The 19,982-nt window shown below is 41.7% G+C and overlaps 1 protein-coding gene across 3 annotated transcripts in view; it reads right to left on the bottom strand.

The window, feature by feature from the left end:
• CFAP47 (cilia and flagella associated protein 47) overlaps positions 1-19,982 on the bottom strand; it is a 665,273-nt gene that overhangs the window by 104,187 nt on the left and 541,104 nt on the right. For all 3 annotated transcript variants that reach the window (XM_075913261.1, XM_075913262.1, XM_075913264.1), the window contains exons 55-56: positions 19,580-19,684; positions 12,401-12,557 (exon numbers count right to left, since the gene is read on the bottom strand). In XM_075913261.1, coding sequence (XP_075769376.1) covers positions 12,401-12,557; positions 19,580-19,684 — 262 coding nt within the window. The remainder of the gene's footprint in view (positions 1-12,400; positions 12,558-19,579; positions 19,685-19,982) is intronic.

The following is a 19,982-nucleotide window of genomic DNA, read 5'->3' as shown; positions in this document are numbered from 1 at the left end:
ACACTGATATATACAAAGCTGCGTAAATCTGAAAAGGTGGTGAGGAGAACCCTGTAAATCAAATGCACATGATGATAGTTGACCAGAAGATTTTGAAGCAATTTGTGACAAGAGCAGTACGACACCCTGTCGTGCATGCAGAGTCTCTATACCAAATGACTGAAGGATAGCAAATGTAACACCAAATTTTAAAAAGGGCTCCAGAAGCAATTCTGGCAATTATAAAGCCTAACCTCAGTACCGGGTAAATTGGTAGAAACTATGGTAAAGAACAGCATTAGTAGATCATAGCTAAACAGCCTTTGTTTGGGGAAGAGTCAACTAAGTTTTTGTAAAGGGAAGTAATCTGTCAGAATTCTTTAAAGATGTGAACAAGCACAGGCATGAGAATGATACAATTGATATAGTGTACCTGGATTTTCACAGTCTTTGACAAGGCCCTTCACCATAGGCTCTTAAGGAAACTAAGTACTCATGCATAACAAAAACCCCAACTATAGATATACAGTGATGAGTTTAAAAATTGTCTGTTACCACTCAAGAAATATCTTAGAGTCACTGTGGATAAGTCTTGGAAAACTTCCACCTAAAATGCAGCAGATGTCAAAATGGCTAACTGAAATTAGGAACTTTAATTAAAGGCATAGAAAATAAGACAGAAACAATCATAATACCAATATGTAAATCCATGGTGCACTTATACCTTAAATATTTTATCCAATTCTGGTCACGCATTCTGAAAAAAGATACAGTGAAACTGGAAAAAGTTCAGAGAAGAGAAACAAAGATTATCAAAAATATAGAGTAGCTTCCATATAAGGAGAGATTAAAATGATTAGGGCTGTTCATCTTAGAAAAGGGGATACAACTGAGGTTTGTAAAAGCATGAAAAGTGTGAGGAAAAAAGGACTAGATTACTTTTCAGGAGTCATCTGATTAAATTAATAGGCAACAGATATAATCCAAATAAGAGGATTCACTTTTTCCACTCAATCATAGAATCACAGAATACTAGAACTATAAGGGACTTTGAGAGATCATCAAGTCTAGTTTCCTGCCCTCACAGCAGAACCAAGCACCATCTAGATCAGGGCTACTCAAAACATGGCCTGTGGGCCGCCCATTAGTTTGTGGCTCAGGGTGTGGTTTATTTTTATATGTGTTTTAGTAGTAAAATTCCTGGACTGTTGTGAAGCCAAAACAAAAAAGTAGTCAATATAATGGTCTTCTGTTTATATGCATTTTAGCAGTGAAATTCCTGGACTGTCATTGCTCATTAAAAGTGGTGTCATATGAGTGAAAATCGGGTAAATATTGCATTTTATTAATATCAGCAGAACTGACTTAAATGGGACCTGGGGGTATGTCTACACTATCCTCCTATTTCGAAATAGGAGGGTAATGTAGGCATACCACAATTGCAAATGAAGCCCGGGCTTTGAATTTCCCGGGCTTCATTTGCATAAGCTGGCCACCGCCATTTTTAAATCCCGGCTGGTTCGAACCCCGTGCCGCGCGGCTACACGCGGCACGAACTAGGTAGTTCGAACTAGGCTTCCTAGTTTGAACTACCGTTACTCCTCGTGGAATGAGGCGTAACGGTAGTTCGAACTAGGAAGCCTAGTTCGAACTACCTAGTTCGTGCCGCGTGTAGCCGCGCGGCACGGGGTTCGAACCAGCCGAGATTTAAAAATGGCGGCGCCCGGCTTATGCAAATGAAGCCCGGGAAATTCAAATCCCGGGCTTCATTTGCAATTGCGGTATGCCTACATTACCCCGCTAGTTCGAACTAGCGCGGTAGTGTAGACATACCCTATGTGTTGTACAGTCTTGTCTTAATTTTTGTACTCATGCCTGTCAGTGTGAAACAAGCTATTTGCATATATATTTGCATGTATTTGCAACCACACTGAAGTTTCAGCCCTCGGCATGTGCTGTGAGTATCATTGTGGCCCCCTGGGCTTCCAAAGTTGAGTTGCCTTGATCTAGATCTTCCTTGATAGATGTCTGTCTAACCTGCTCTTAAATATCTCCAGTAACAGAGATTCTACAACCTCCCTAGGCAATTTATTTTATGTTTATCCACCCTGACAATTAGGTTTCCTAATGTTCAAACTAAACCTCCTTTGCTGCAGTTTAAGCTCACTGCTTCTTATCCTATCATCAGAGGTCAAGGAGAACAATTTCCCCCCCTACTCCCAAAGACACCTTTTTAGATACCTGCAAATCACTATCATGTCCCCTCTGAGTCTTCTCTTTTCCAAACTAAACAAGCCCAGTTTCTTCAGCCTTCCCTCACAGTTCATGTTTTCTAGACCTTTAATAATTTTTGTTGCTCTTTTCTGGACCTTCTTCAATTTCTCCACATCTTTCTTGAAATGGACGCAATACTCCAACTGAAACCTAATCAGTACAGAGTAGAGCAGAAGAATGACTTCTTGTGTCTTGCTCACAACACTCCTGTTGTTGAATCCCAGAATCATGTTTGCTTTCCTTGCAACAGTGTTGCACTGTTGACTCATAGTTAGCTTGTGGTCCTCTATAACACCATGATCCCTTTCTGCAGTACTCCTTCCTAGATGGTGGCTTCCCATTCTGTACATGTGAAACTGATTGTTCCTTCCAAAATGGAGTGCTTTGCATTTGTCCTTATTAAACTTCATCCTATTTACCTCAGAGCATTTATCTAGTTTGTCCAGATCATTTTGAATTATGACTCTGTCCTCTAAAGCAGTTGCAACCCTTCCCAGCTTGCTGTCGTCTGCAAACTTAATAAGCGCACTCTCTCTGCCATCATCTAAATCAGGACTACTCAACTTTGGAAGCCCCGGGGGCCACAATGATACTCACAGCACATGCCGAGGGGCGCAACTTAAGTGCAGTTGCATATATATGCAAATATATGTGCAAATATATGCAAATAGCTTCTTTCACACTGATAGACATGAATACAAAGCACGTCCCACAATGCCCCGGTACTCCCGGCACCACCTACCTGGGGGCTAGAAACGCCGACACCTTATACCCATCTGTTCCAGCCAGCCCGTGTTCCTAGTGGAGGCCATGTTCAAAGGAACCCTCCCGCATGCTGAGCCCCGCATAAACACAAACTGCACCGCGGGCCACAAATAAATGGGCCTCGGGCTGCATGTGGCCCCTGAGCCACATGAGCCACATGTTGAGTAACCCTGATCTAAATCCTTGATGCACAACTAAGTTGTTAAATTCACAACCCTGAGATGTGATAGCTACAAGCATATCTGTGTAAAGAAAAAAAAACAACAACCCTAAACAACTTTCCTTTAATCTATGGAAATGGCCACTTTTGGAGATAGGATATTGGGACTGATGAACCATTTATCCCACCGTAGATCTAAAGAATACATTTTAGCATATTTTGCCTCAACTTGTTTGTAGCATTCTTATCTTTATAAGCTTGCCAGCCACTTGTCTTTATTACATTTCATTTAAAATGTTTATTATCATAAAATTAAATGAAATAAGGAGTGTCATTTTTAGAAAACAGTCTGGGGTAAACATTTTAAAATATTAAAATTAGTTCTGAAAAGTATTTTATGCCTTACAAGAAGGTACACTGAAGGATATAGATATTCAAGAGCTGAAAATTTAATCTGTATATGTTCTCCATATAACATCTACTTCTTTCTCCATATAATGTCACAGTTTCTCTTCAGTCCTGAGTGTCCCTCTGTCTCAATCTTTTCCATATGGCTCTCTGGTGGTTAATAATATCTCTAGTTGGAGGTGATTTATTAACATAAACAATAGTCTTCAAAATCACAAAATACAGTCCATCCACACAACCCATATTCAACTCTGTTGGTTTCTGCCAGTCATGGGATTTTTCTTGTGTTCTACCTTGCTTTTTCTAAGGAGCCACTACAGTCATTTCTCTTCTATTCCTCTGTCCTCAGTCTTTTTCAGCCTCTGTCTTTGACTATCTTACTTGGACCTCAGTTTAGAACTCTCCTAGATGATGCCCTGCCCCACTAATCAGGTTCAGCTGTCACAGAGCTGGACTTACTATCCTTAAACAAGGAGTGCCATCCGGTGACAAATACAGGTGTGCAATATCACAGTCACTATAATTTATAAACCACACTGGATTATATATTTTATTAAAATGTATGCCCAGATCCTCAAAGATATTTAGGCACCTAACTTCCATTGATTTCAATTGAAATAGACACTTATTTACCTCTGAGGAGCTGATTATTATTGAAAACTGAAGTTTTATAGTCATGACAGTACTTATGCAGCTAGAAATATTTTCCTTTTAAAATATATTAGAAGTAGGCCTCCATACAGAAAAAGGGCCATGTCTTATCAAGAAGATTAAAGACAGGTTGCTATTTCCATACAAAGGAAGCCAAAGCCTGCACAACGCTGTTCTGAAGAAGGCTTACATTCACAGCTCAGTTATCTTACTGCATTTTTTTTTTATTTTCAGGTCATCAGTGGTAATTCATGGAGATATTAATCTCCTCCATTATTCAGGTTTTACAATTCAAGACAGATTTCAGAGTTGTTTATATTGTTTACTTTTGTACTTTGGACTCTATAGGGTTAACTTCCTCAAAGAAAGGGCCTTTTTACAGACTAGTTCCACTGGAAAACACTATAGGAATGTTAGTACATTATTTCAGGTCACCTTATGTGCAATTAATCCAAGGGGAAAAATGAGGAGCCAAAAACTGGGTGTAAGATGAAAAAGTCAAAATTAGAGTTCTTCTAGGCTTCTATGCCAGGTTATACTGGGATCTTCTTGGGACTAAGTTAATGCTCTATAGTTAAAAAGAAGATTATGTCTTATTTAAACAAGGAAGGTTTTGTGACCTTAAGGCAACATCTCAAAAATATTAGTATCTACTTTAAGCTATGCAAATCATTTCTGATGGGACAGTAGTATTGAGGAGACAATACTTGTTTTCAGTTTTGTGCAGTGTGTATTAGATTAGCATTTTACAAATAACAGCTTGGTAATCTAGAACTACTAAATATGCCATTTGGCACTATATGTATGCTTAAGAAGACTTGCAACTTGCTTCTTATAATTGTTCTGTTGTTGTGCGAATCAGAAGAAATACAGGCCTGCATTTTACAGAAGCATAAAACATATTGCACTCTATGAAGTGAAATAAGAACAAAGGGTGTCATGGTTGCCAAACACATCTTCTACCTCAAGAAGTAGGGTTTTCAAACTGTGGCCAGAGTAATACCTGTAATTCACAAATCACTGGTTAGTCATGTAGACTGGCTGTGCTCCTTCTTTACAGGTGCTTCTTCAGGTACCCAGGGGTCAATGAAAGGCCTGAATGCCTAAGGGAGGCAGCTTTAAAGGAAAAAAAAGTGAGTCTTGGGTCACTGTAACTATCACAGAAGGGGGAGTTGCTGCTTGTACCTCCAAGAAAAACAGAGTTCCCAGTGGTACCAAAGCTTGAGGACAGATATAGGAGCAGGCTTGCCAACTTGTTGGGGGGAGGGGGAGTACTGTTTGAACAAAGGGGGCAATTGCCCTGGGGCCCATTGAGTCAAAGGGACCTGAGGCTCATGGCTATTGCTACTGCCGCAGCAGCGGTGGCCAGAGCCCCAGGCCCTTTAAATCACCGCCAGAGCATTGTGCTATGTGCTCTGGCAGAAAGGACCAAGAAGGGTGCTGAGCTCTGGGTAGCTATGAGAGCAGCCTGGGGACCAGCACAGTGTGTTCCGGGAGGCACCCAGGGCTGGCTGCACCCAGCCTCGCCCCTCCCAAGGCCCTGATCCTTCCAGGGGAATGGAGCCAGGGCCCCCACACTTTGCCTAGGAGATCACCAGAGGCTCTCAGCATTCCTGACTAGAAGCTTCTTCAATGAGATAGGTCAGAGAGTTTGGGAGTAGGGCAGATAGGGTATAGAAAGAGGAGACCCAACAGACAAGGGATATCAGGAAGGAAAAAGGAGAATAAGAGTAATTGGGTAGGCTAAGGGTGTGTCTAGACTACCTAGTTTTGTCGACAAAAGTGGACTTTTGTCGACAAAACTATACCAGCGTCTACACTACCGCTGAGTTCTGTCGACATAACGTCGACAGAACTCAGCAGTTTTGTCGACGCTGGTATACCTCATTTTACGAGGCATAACACCTTCTGTCGACAGAACTCTGTCGACAGAAGGTGTTATTGCCTGTAACACTGCGTCCAGACTACGGAGTTCTGTCGACAAAGCAGCTTGCTTTGTCGACAGAACTCAATGTGTCTGGACGCTCTTTGTCGACGGAAGTTTTGTCGACAGTATCTGTCGACAAAACTTCCGTCGACAAAACGTGGTAGTCTAGACGTACCCTGTGGAAGCATGAGATTAGGCACAGAAGAGGTGCTAAGGTGCCTGGAATAAAATATTTGTAATGTGGCAAGGGAATGAAGAGAAAAAGGACAAAAAGGCATCAGTTAACTATTTGGAAAGGAAATTACAGAGAACACAAGAGTTACAAACTGACTAGTCAAACCTCATTCAGAACCGGAAGAATGCAATCAGGTATCAGCAGAGAAACAGCTGGAGAAGCTGGTGCCGGCCGATGAAGCAGCAGGGATTGGGGCCAGGAGGGGGGCGGAACAACCTGCCGGACAGGTAGGGCCAGTGACACGCCCTGAGGCAGGGTACGGTCCACAGTTTCACCCATGAACGCAGGCGTGACTGGGGGAGGGGACACACAGCTACTCACCTGACCTCCAGGGTCCATACGATCCAAGTCACCCGGCAGGCCTGAGAGGGACCTTCTAATCTTACCAGTCCCAAATGGGGGTGAAGTAGATACCTTGGGGTTGGGGTTGGGAAATTGCCCAGGGCAGTCGACTGGGCCCACTCCTGTTGGCACTGGGGGCTTTGGGAGGACCAGAAACAATGTATTTGCATATTTATCATTTGCTTAATGAATATGCAAATATGGAAATAAATGTTACCTGCCCTCCAAAAGCTCGTGAATGGGTTTACTGGTCCCCAGTATCAAAAAGATTGGGAACCACTGCTGTACAGTATAGAATCGTAGAACACTAGAACTGGTAGGGACAAAAAGAGGCCATCAAGTACAGTCCCCTGCCCTCACAGCAGGACCAAGCACGGTCTAGACCACGGGTGGCCAACACATTCCAGACAAAGAGCCTCAATAGCAGTGGAGACAGCGTGAAGAGCCAGGGCAAAGTTGTTCAGAAAAAAAACTGCGCTGGGGGAAAACAGGTGCTGGTACACTGTCCCACTGCCGGTATTCTTTCTTTCTTTCTTTCTTTCTTTCTTTCTTTCTTTCTTTCTTTCTTTCTTATCTCAACAACTTTTCCCTGGCTCTTCACGCTGTCTCCACTGCTATTGTGGCTCACAAAAAAATCACTGGGAATGGGTGAGAGGTGCAAGCTCTGGGAGGGAATTTGGGTGCAGGAGGAAGTAGAGAAGAGGATGCTGGCTTAGGGATGGCGCTCCAGGCTGGAGACTGTTGGGGTCAGGTGGAGAGTTGGGGTACTGAGCAAGCTGCAGGCTTGTGGCTGAGAGGGTGCAAGAGTTTGGGCTGGCGTGCATAAGGGACTCAGGACAGGGAGGCTGGGAGTATAATGGGCTCAGGACACAAATTTGCAGTGTGTGGATGGTGCAGGAGCATTGTGGCAGAAGACTGGGGATGTGGGGGTGCAGGAGTTTATGGATGTGAGAGGCTCAGGACAGGGGGTTCCAGTGTATGATAGGCTCAGGTCTGGGGGAGTACAGGAGTGTTATGATGCTGCGGCAAGATGGGGGCATGGCCCCAATTGGGGGTTTGTTGACCAGGCTTCATTTTTAAATAAAATATTATGTCAAACACAAAATGTTTCACTGTTGTCCTTATTTATGAGAGGGGCGGGGAACCTGTTTTGAGTCAGGGGTCACTGACCCACAGAAAAGTCAGTTGGGGCCACACAAGTGAGATGCAAAAAAACAACCCCTCCAAAAAACCCCAAGCCTCACTAATGTGGCCCCAGCTGTGCTGGTGGAGGCAGCGGACAGGGTTCTGGAGCAGGGTACTTGGTGGGGGGGGAGATCTGGCCAGGGGGAGGGGACAGAGACAGCTGGGGCCAGAACCTGGGGATCCCAGGTCTCAGAAAGTGCAAGGGCTGCTCTTCCCCTTCCCAAAACAGCTGGTGCACTTTCTGAAATGCCCGGTCTGACGCTTTGCCAGGGATATTCTTCCCTCCTGCTGCCTGCCTGCATAGGGTGTGTGTGTGTAGAGGAGTCTCAGGACTTCATGCTAGCTCCAACGTCTCAGGAAGCACATGCTCTTCCTCTGCTCCCCACAACAGCCACGTGCTTCCTGAGACGTTGCATGCAGTCCCAGCTGGCATGCAGTCCCAGGATTCCTACTCCCTCCCCCATCCCTTCCCCCACCCCACCCCACCCCCACTCCCACTCAGGCAGGCAGCAAGGGGAAAAGTCCCCAGTGGTGTAACAGACCTGGCATTTCAGGAAGTGTGCCAGCTGTTTAGGGGAGGGGAAGAGCAGCCTGCTCTAACCCAGACCTCCTCCCCTTCCCCAAAGCCAGGCACACACACCCCAACCCAATCTCCTTCTCCTCCCCTTCCCCAAAGCTAGATACACCCCCCCCCCCAACTCAAACCCCTGCCCTTCCGCTCTAACAGCTGTGCGTCTCCCTCCAGGCACTGGGTCACGTACACTAAGTGGCCGACTTTGAGCATGAGCTGGCCAGCATGCTGTGCGTAACCCAACCCCCCTTCCCTTCCCCTCCCTAGACACCTCCCCTCCCTGCTGTAACCCAATCTCCCTCCCCCGCAACCTTATGCCCAGGTCCCGGAACCAGAGCCGCTGCGCCGCATCCAGGATGCCATGCGCACCACCCCGGTCCCCCTCTACTTCTGCAGAGCCAGGTATCTTCCCCTCCCCAACCTTATGCCCGGGTTCTGAAGCTGTTGCCTGCGCTAAGCGGCCAGCTGCTAGCACGTGCAGGCTAGGACGCTGTGTGCGACCCGGCCTGCACATGCAGGATATGACGTAGCGTGCTAGGGGCCGTCAGCGGAATGGCATGGGCCATGAGCACGGATGTGGCTCCCACACACACACATCCTTGCCCAGGAACCCAGCCCCCTTGTGCTGTGTCCTGACAACCTCACAACTGCCTGGGACCCAGGTGATTCTTCTTCTCCCTTTGTCTGAGGATAAATGAATTTTATTGCAAAATGTGTTTGGATACTTTTTTGTTATGTGTCCTTCACATTTAAAGTAGTTTTATTTCATACAAAAATTAAATGCTGGTTTTGTTTATTTTAAATAGAATTTCCATCCAGACAGAAGTAGATGCAAATCATATGTTTTAAAAAAGTGGCCACCACTTAGCAAATAATAAATGGGGTAAAATCTGTCTCTTAAGTGTTCTTGCTACACACCATTTTGTAATAGAATAAAAATGTAAAAATTAAAAATCTGATTACATCTAAGTTACTCAATTATTTGGGCATTTATTTAGTTGGTAGCTGTACTGAGTGTATTCTCCTGGTTAGTAAATAGAAGCACCAAATTTGGCATAAAGGTTATATTTAGTTATAAATCTACAGGTTTTAAAGGTTGCTAATCAATAAGACTCAACCATCCTTTCGGAAAATATTTTAAAAGTATAATTTAAATTATTAATTGCTCATTTAAACCTACGTTTTCTGCTTGCTGGTTTAAATAATGATTAAAATTAGAGATTTAAATTAATCCACCCTGCTTCAGAGGCTGTTTGGTCTGTCCCTGAAGGAGAAAGCACAGGGCTGCGCTCATGGAATAGGTCCTAGGCTAGTGGGGGTTTTTTGTCTGGTGCCTGTCTTGTTCTGGACAGTTGAGCTAGGGAATTGAAACAAAAGTTCTCTTAATCCCTTTGAACTGTTTCATTGTATAGTGAGGCTGATTCGTGTCCATGGTCACCAAGAGTTGGACATCTTATGTGTTAGGGTTGGAGTCTGAGTGATTATAAGGCTTCTAATAATAAAATCCCTTTGCAGAGTGAGGAGTGGGACTGGGACTCCAGCACTAAGTGATGTGAACAGCTGCATGCTTTGGAAGTCTTTAACTGGCTTGCTGTGGATGAACCAGGCCTCCAATTGTCCTCATGTGGGAAGTTCCTGGCACTCTCCTAGGAGATGAAAATGCCCAGGGGTTTGGGCTCCCTCTGAAGTGTGTGCCCTACTCCCCAGGAAGCTGTACAAGCTGCATTTGCGTGCGTATCCCCAGCAAGTCGCGCAAGCTGCATTTGCAGGCGGATCCTCCCCAGACAAAAAAAGGGTAGAGGTGGCCAAAAAATTGTTTGCTTGGGGTGGCAAAAAACCTAGAGCCAGCCCTGCTTATGATGTCTAGCTGTCAGCTTCTCCCTCCAAGACCCATAACTCAGAGAGCAGGTTGGATATTTTTCCTCCCTTCCAGGGAGGCTAACTTCTTCTACCCCTTGCAAAATACTGTTATTACATTAATGCTGAAGTACCCTAATCCTGTCACAACATGTATTGCTTGCATGTACCCCAGCCGTTCTTTAATTCAATGGTGTTCTAAATTAATTGTGCAGCATCGTCACAGAACCAGAAAACTTAATGTAAGAAGTTAAGAAATAGTTTACAAAATTAACAGAAAAAATAGGCTTTTGTCAAAATAAAGATTTAAAATCTAGCCTTTGTACGCTTTCAATTTTTTTTCAATGTCTCTATTTGTCCCATCTGAATTTGCTTTTCAGTGCTGATATGTCGAGAGGTTCCACTGTTGGATGTGTTTAAAAATAGCTATATTGTTTTCTACACTCTCTAATGATTCATTTGTGGGTGAGTGAACTAAATTTCACATCTGAAACTGAAAGGGTCAGATGTCTGCTATCATTATGACAAAAAATCCCAGCCATCATGGAGATTTAATTTGCATTACTCCCCTGTTTACTGAGTTAGCTATAACCTGTCTTTAAAACTTCAATTTGCTAAATGACTTAATCCATTAAATATGTTAAATTGCCATTTATATGAACACTAAATTTCAAGATGGCATAGTTAATGATTAATCTCGATATATCTCCAGCACCATTCTTTCCTGGACAGTATTATGGCTGAATTCATAGTTTCCAGGGTCAGAAGAGACTATTGCGATCATCTAGTTTGACCTCTTGTATAAAACAGGCATATAAATATGCCAAAATAATTCCTAGATCTTATCTTTTAGAAAAATATCTGATCTTGACCTAAACATTGACATTGATGGAGAATCCACTATGACCGTTGGTATACTTTTTCAATGATTTATTATTCCTCACTCTTAAAAATGTATATCTTATTTACAGTCTGAATTGTCTAGCTTCAATTTCCAACCACTGGATCATGTTATACCTTTCTCTATGAAATTTAAGAGTCTATGATTAAATATTCGTTCCCCATGTACATACTTTTAACTGGAGATTAATTCATCCCTCAACCTTCTCTTTGCTAAACTAAATAGACTGAACTCTGATTGCTCTAAGGTATGTTTTCTAAGCTATGTGGGCACTGGAACTGGACACAATATTTCAACAGTGGTTGCACCAATGCCAAATAAAGAAATAAAACCATTCTATACCTACTCAAGAGTCCCATTTGTGCATTCCAGAATCATAGTAAACATTTTGGCCCACAGTATCACACTGGGAGCTCCCATTCAGCTGATTATCCATCACAATCACCAAATCTTTGTGAGAGACACTGTTTCCAGGATTTAGGGCCCCATTCTATAAATATAGTCAACATTCTTTGTTCCTAGCTGCATACATTTACATTTACACATATTGAAAATTCAGTTCAGGCTCCAAGCAAGATGTAAATGTAGTCTTTAGTATTACAAAAAATCAGGGACTATACTAATTTCTGCTGAGAACACTTTTAAGAGGAATATTAAGTAAATTATAACAAGCCAGATTTTTAAAGAGCAGGCAAGGAGGCATCAAGTAACTATTTCCTACCATGAATATCAATGAAACACTCATCTCTACTGCAGTGTTTCTCAAAGTGGTCTATGAAACCACCTTGAGAAAACTGCTAACTGGCCACACCAGTGTGTTTACCTACTGGCACTGCAGCCATAGAGCCTCGCGGCTCCTGTCGGCTCCAGTTTGCCATTTGCAGCCAAGGGGAGCCATGGGAAGTGGCATGGGCTGGGATGCTGCTTCTTGTGGCTCTCCTTGGCTGCAAATTGAAAACCGGAGTCACAAGGTTCCGTGCTGCACTGCCAGGAAGTAAACACATCGGCGTGGCCAGTAAGCAGTTTCTCAAAGTGGCCTGCTCTATTGCATCATATCATGTAATTTAGAGACTACTAATCATTTCTTTATTCCACAGACAATTTTAAAGCAATCAAACAGAAACTGTTAAAACAAGATTATGTACCTGTTAACAGCACATCTACCAGTATATGTTCAATGGTAGGATTTTTGAAGGATATGATGATGGATGAATGATGACCAATACAGGTGCTTATACTAGCTGGATCCATTGGCTGAGGGATAAGACCAACCCCAGACAGATGAAATATCCACTCCTTAAGCTGTAGGGAAAAGAAAAAAACAGCCCCCACATTATACACCTTACTAAAGCTTGTTTCTAATTTTATGTTATTGTGATTGTACACTTTGTGTAGAAGAAATTTTAACCTTTTTGTTTATTTTCCTCCTTTTCCCCTCAGATTTAATATTTTCTAATCATTGATTTCTTGGAAGAAATAGACCCAATTAGTAAACAATTAATGTAAAGGGAACATGATAACTGTTTTCAAGAAGGTAAAAGTTTGTTACAAGGAGGAGGGAAAAACATTGTTCTTCTTAACTTCTGAGGATAGGGCAGGAAGTAATGGGCTTAAATTGCAGCAATGCTGGACATTAGGAAAAAATTCCTGTCAGGGTGGTTAAAAACTGGAATAAATTGCTTAGGAAGGTTGTGGAATCTCCATCATTGTTGATTTTTAAGAGTAAGTTAGGCAAACACTTGTCAGAGATAGTCTAGGTAATAGTCCTTCCCTAAACAAAGGGGATTAGACTAGATAACCTCTTGAAATCTCTTCAAGTCCTATGCTTCTATGATTTGCAGATGACAAAAAAAATTACATTAGGCAAGACTGGAGAAGATATTCAGGATCTTCTTAAGTACCTAACCCAACTAAATGGATGTGCAGCATGATGACAGATGAAACTCACTGTTGACAAATGCAATGCAAGCAATTTTTGAGTTATCTGTATATATACATTATGGGATTTTAAATGTACAGTAACCACTCAAGAAGAACACATAGGCCTCACTGTGGCCAGCTCAATGCTAAATGCTTTATATGCAGTGGTGAACAAAAATAAAATACTGTAAAGGATAAGGATGCACAAAGTATGGAATAGAAAATAAAGAATGAAAATTTCATACCGCAATACAAATCACTTGTACACCATGATATAGAGCACTGAAGTTAGTTTTGGACACTTTTTCTGAATAACCAAAAGAGTAGGAAGTGGGGTGACACACACATAGAAATATTGTATATAATGTAAAAATGAAAAGATTGTATCTGTTTAGAAAAAAGACAACTAAAAGGAGACATGGGGGTTACATACAATATATTTAGAAGGTACATTGGGTGCCCTTATTTATGCTTTATATAAGGAAAGCAATATTCAATTAAATTGAAAAGAAAGAAACGTGAAGCTCATTAAAGGAAAATTATTTTGTACAAGACATAATTAACCTATGGAACCCAATGTTACAGATAGACATTGGGCCCAAGAATTTAGCAGGATTCAAAGAGGGATTTGATCTTTATCTAGATGAGAAGAATATCCACAATTATATAAATTAGAATATAAATAATTGATTTTTGTTTTCAGTTTAATATCATTCCCCTTTCCTATATTAGGCATAATTTCCATTATTCTAAGAGGAGTTAGGAAGAATATCCACCATGCAGTAAGGTAATTTTACAATTGTGGCCCTTAGGCAGGCTGCACTTGTGGCAGGTAATTTTGCACAGGAAGAGGGAATCTTTCCAGTCAAATGCATTATCAACAATCTACAACCTATCCTGGAAAATGACCCCTCATTCTCAGAGGCCCTGAGGGAAAGGCCAATCCTCGCCTACAGACAGCCCCCTAAACTCAAACAAATTATTTCCAATAACCACGCAACACACCTACATCATAATCATCCAGAAACCCACCCCAGCAATCAGGCCCGGTGCCAACTCTGCCCACACATCTACACTAGTGATTTCATCACTGGAAACAACCACATCAGCCACCAAATCAGAGGCTCATTTAACTGCACATCTACTAATATGATCTATACCATCAAATGCCAGCAATGCCCCACTGCAATGTATATTGGCCAAACTGGATAATCTCTACGGGAAAGAATTAATTAACACAAAAAAATGTGTTAATTTTTTTCTCTCAGGAAAGAGATCTTGGAGTTATCGTGGACAGTTCTCTGAAAACTTCCACACAGTGTGCAGCGGCGGTCAAAAAGGCAAATAGGATGCTAGGAATTATTAGGAAAGGGATAGAATATAAGACCCAGAATATCTTACTGCCCCTGTATAAAACTATGGTACGCCCACATCTTGAATACTGTGACCAGATGTGGTCTTCTCACCTCAAAAAAGATATTTTGACCTTGGAAAGGGTTCAGAAAAGCGCAACTAAAATGATTAGGGGTTTGGAACGGGTGCCATATGAGGAGAGGTTAAAGCGACTGGGACTTTTCAGTTTAGAAAAGAGGAGACTGAGGGGGGATATGATAGAGGTATATAAAATCATGAGTGGTGTGGAGAGGGCAGATAAAGAAAAGTTATTTATTAGTTCCCTAAATAGAAGAACTAGAGGACACCAAATGAAATTAATGGGGAGCAGGTTTAAAACTAATAAAAGAAAGTTCTTCTTCACACAGCATGTAGTCAACCTGTGGAACTCCTTGCCAGAGGATGGTGTGAAGGCTAGGACTATAATAGAGTTTAAAGAGAAGCTAGATAATTTCATGGAGGTTAGGTCCATAAAAGGCTATTAGTCAGGGGATGAAATGGTGTCCTTGACCTCTGTCTGTCAGAGGCTGGAGAGGGATGGCAGGAGACAAATCACTTGATCATTGTCTTCGGTCCACCCTCTCTGGGGCACCTGGTGCTGGCCACTGTCAGTAGACAGGATACTGGGCTAGATGGACCTTTGGTCTGACCCAGTACGGCCGTTCTTATGTTCTTATGTTCTAAATCAGATATCCATAAGGTAATACACAGAAACCTGTTGGAGAACACTTTAATCCTGCCCGGACACTCATTAATGGATCTCCAAGTCACTGTGGTGTTTCAGGCCAATTCTACAATCCTACACAGAGAAGGATTGGAATTTAACTTCATTCACAAGTTTAATTCTTATGCAAATGGTCTGAACCGGGATATAGGTTCACTATCTTTCACCTTTTAATGACTTAACCAACCAACCAAACAATGGAGATGCTAATGGTTCTTAACAGCCTCTTGTAACTATTTGAACTATCTACTCACAGTCTCTCTTCTCCCCCACCCCACACCCTTTTCTCTCTTTTTTTTCCCTCCTCCCCCTTCCCTTATTTATTCTTGGATTTGGACTTTTAATATTCCAGTCATCTGAAGAAGTGGGTTGTGCCCACGAAAGCTCATGATACCATCTACATGTTTTTAAGTCTTTAAAGTGCTACTAGACTATTTGTTCTTTTTTAAATGTAGTTGTTTCTGTAGCTCAAGTGTTCAAAGCTGAGGTTTCAAACCCTGCTGATGATACATGTTAGAAGGGTTGTTGTAGACAGGGGCAGTGAGTTGGATAGGCCTGAGGTGCTTAGACTCAACCAATGTTGGGGGCACAGCTCCACCAATGTCAGAGCTGGGTCTCTCTCCCTTCTCCACCTGCTGCCCATATGCACCTACTCCAGAGAGGCTCCCAGCCCCACCTACCAGCACCAAGGCACCTCCCCTGCCCTCACTTGATGTGTTCACCGGGCAAGAGGTGGCTGTCCCATGCCCCCTGCACTTCCTCATAGGCTGCTGCAACTGAAGCCTGGCTGTAAGAGAGTGGGGCCGGCAGCAGGCTGACATTGCTGTAATTTGGAGATGGGCGGAGAGGAGGCACATCATGGCAGCTCCCCACCAGACGACTTGGAGTGGACTCCTTCTGGGGCTTGGGATGAGTACTAGGAGGAGGAAGGGGAGGAGGAGTCCTCCACTCTGGCCCCAGCCCTGGAGCAGTCTGCTGACTGCACCCGAAAGTCAGAGCTCCTCATTCCCAGCACGCCCCCACCCCAGAGTCCACACCCCCAGCCTGAGCCCTCACCAGCCCAACTCTCTGATCCAGTGAGTTATTAGTCAGGATGGGTAGAAATGATGTCCCTAGTCTCTGTTCGTCACAAGTTGGAAATGGGCAAGAAGGGAGGGATCACCTGATGACTGCCTATTCTGTTCATTCCCTCTGGGGAATTGGTCACTGTCAGAAGCCATGAAACTGAACTAGATGAATCTTTGATCTGACCCAGTATGGTCATTCTTATTTTCTTAAATCCAGGCCTGGTAAACTCGCTATCATAGTATATACCCCAAGTTTAATGAAACTATTAGAGAGGTAGACAAAGGTACACTCTTAATGCAGCTATATAGATGGAGTAGACTTATAAAGTTAGCTTCTAATAAAGATTTATCTGATAGAAAATAAATCAGTTTCCTGGGCTAGTCCTGTTTTTCAATTTTGCTCTCTGAAATTGAAATGTTTAAAGATAAAGCCATGCTGTTTTAGAGGGAGAAAAGCTAAGTTTTCACAGATTCTGATTGCCTTTATTTGTGTGTTTCCATCTGGAGACACTTTGGGCTCGATATCCTGAAGTACTGAGCACCCTTGGGGGGAAAAAATCCTCAAAGTGTTTCAAGCTGGGCAGCTAAAAAAAATAAGGCATCCAAAATTAGAGGACAATTTTATTAAAAAAATTACAACAAAAAGTCTACATTTAGAAAAGGTCTGGCTTTCATGGGAAATGGAAACCTAACAGGATATAGATGAATATACACTGCCTAGTGCAGCATATCATGAGGAAAGAACTGGAAAAAAAACAAGCAAAGAATATTTGACAAGACATATTGCAAAGCCCTGCATTTCTCTTATGCCGCTTTGTACTATTAGCCTCATTGCATTACCTATGGAAGTTGCTGATACGATAGGAGAACACGATGATGGAAATATATTAATACTCTGGGCATGTATTATATTCAAGCTGGCATTTCATGCTATTCCAACAAAGCTAATTTCAGGTTTCAAAAACTATGGTAAAGTGATTAGAACCTAAACTTGAATTCTTATTGTGAAGAGCTCTTCACACTCCAAATCAGAAACAAATGAAGCAGATAATAGCCCAGAGCATCTTCTCTCAATTCAGCGAAGAAGCAGAAGCAAAAAAGTTAAGGTTCATCCTATAAATACTGTTACTATTTGATTTTAAATTAGTCAGCTACTCAGCTATGACATGGTTTACAGTGTCAATTCAGATGCATTTAATCAGTGAAATCAAGAAAAGAAAATCAATGCAAATTGTTTTAGGTTAAAAAGTAGCTCCAGCCTTCAGACATTAAAAAACAACCACATTACATTTGGGCAAATATATATCTTTTTAAACTTGTAATAATTAGCACTCTAGGATCACATAGTATCAATTTTGTAAGGATTGTAGCAGCGAAAGTGAATAGGATTTAAAAAAAAAAGAAAGATCCATATGGTTCAGGAATGAAAAGGGCATTGAAAAAAATTATAAAGGCAAGAGCAACAGATTGAAAAGGTTGAAAGGGCCTGGACAAAGCAACGGAAAGGATGAGATATTGATTAAGGTTCAGCTGCACATAAAAACTTGGAGATTTGCCATTATTTGAAAGGAGATGCATTGGATGAGAAAAATCAAGTGTCAGGGCTCAATTTGTTCCTGAAAGGTTTAAGTGAATTATTTACTTGCTTTATTGCTTCTGTATATGATGAAGAATTAAACTTTTAATGTATAGACCAAAATTCTAAGAGCTGTTAGGATTCAGACAAGATAATGGCATTTTGTCCTCTTGAACTTCCTTGGTTATATACCACTTAAACCAGAAATGCTGGCTCCTTGCTTTTATTCTTAATAAATATTAAAGAGTAGGGGGACTCTTAAAAATGCATGCTTTGCAACCACTGTATATAGATAATCTTTCCACTAGGCATTCTGATATCAGAAAAAACATAGGCTATATCACTTCTTAATCTTTTTTTTTTCTCGTAGAAGAGACAAGTTCTGCATTTGAAGTATTACTAAGAATCATACTAGCGACATTTCCCTAGCATTCAAATGAGTAATTTTCAAGTCAACAGCCCATTAGGATATCTGACAGCCCAACAAGAAGAAAGAGAGGAAATTAGATACATTTGGAAAGCAAACATTTCACTCAAGCACAACTCCTGTGCTGACATTATGGCACTCGTGTCATAATATCAGTTCTGTTCTTTGTCTCCAGCTGCAATTTTTAGTAAGTTAGTAGGTCAAGGAGATGACTCATGCTTCTCCATTTAGTTGCTTCTCTTTAAAGATTCAGGAAATACAAAGAAAAAATAATAATTTTTAACGTATTAAATGTAAAGATATTAGTTTCAAGTTGAATCAAAGGACAATTCTTTCAAGTGTATGAGAATTTCAAATGAAAATAAACATTAATAAGTGGGGCTTATTTACAATAATAATTCACAAAAATACTATTAAGTTAATTTCATGGAAGGAAGACTGTTTCAGGTAATGAATAATTTTGGATAATCTGTTAGGGTATGTCTACACTACCCCCCTAGTTCGAACTAGGGGGGTAATGTATGCATACCGAACTTGCTAATGAAGCCCGGGATTTGAATTTCCCGGGCTTCATTAGCATAAAGCCGGCTCCGCCATTTTTAAAAGCCGGCTTGTTCGAACCCCGTGCCGCGCGGCTACACGCGGCACGGGCTAGATAGTTCGAACTATGTAGTTATTCCGAACTATCTGTACGCCTCGTGGAACGAGGTGTACAGATAGATCGGAATGGCTACATAGTTCGAACTATCTAGCCCGTGCTGCGTGTAGCCGCGCGGCACGGAGTTCGAACAAGCCAGCTTTTAAAAATGGCGTAACCGGCTTTATGCTAATGAAGCCCGGGAAATTCAAATCCCGGGCTTCATTAGCAAGTTCGGTATGCATACATTACCCCCCTAGTTCGAACTAGGGGGGTAGTGTAGACATACCCTTAATTACCAAGAAAATTAGAAATACCAATACATACTTTAGTTCTCTGAATATCAACCAACAGCATTAATTCTATCTAAGATTGTCGATATACTGAAAGCTGAGCAAAGCTAAAGTTAAAACAAATTATTCATCAAAGTTGATTATTTTTGCTTGGGCTGTATGATCAAATACACAAAAATCTGATTTTAAATTGTCCTATGACTGAAACTTTTATTTATAACCACTTTAGAAAATTTATGATATTGTATGATCTATTGTAGACCTTGGGCACTAAATATAGCATCATACCTGTGGGCATGTGAAGGTGATAGATGCCATGTGACTGTTTCTTCCCAGTGCAGAAGGACAGAACTGGACAGGTACTTCAGTAGTGGAATGAGGCGCCACCATCAGCTATGCAAACACACAAAGAAAGCAAAAGAGAAAGGGAAAAATCAATCCTTTGAATTAGTTCCTTTTTTGTACTTTTTATCGACAGTGTTGATGTTTATTTGATTAATGTGTTCCACTGTATGCATTCGCCACTCAGCATGCATGGTCTGCTAAGACTGATAAAATGTAGTTCTATAAACAGTATTTAGTGGTAGTCACAGCACGTTTATTCCCCAAATACTAACAATGTGGTGTTACTGACTGCTAAAAAGGAATTTAAGTTTGGTTTCTTAAGATATCAAATGGAAGAAATATAATT

This window comes from Pelodiscus sinensis, chromosome 1 (genome assembly GCF_049634645.1).
Source record: "Pelodiscus sinensis isolate JC-2024 chromosome 1, ASM4963464v1, whole genome shotgun sequence".
NCBI classification, from domain to species: domain Eukaryota; kingdom Metazoa; phylum Chordata; order Testudines; family Trionychidae; genus Pelodiscus; species Pelodiscus sinensis.
This window is presented reverse-complemented; position numbering and strand designations above follow the sequence as displayed.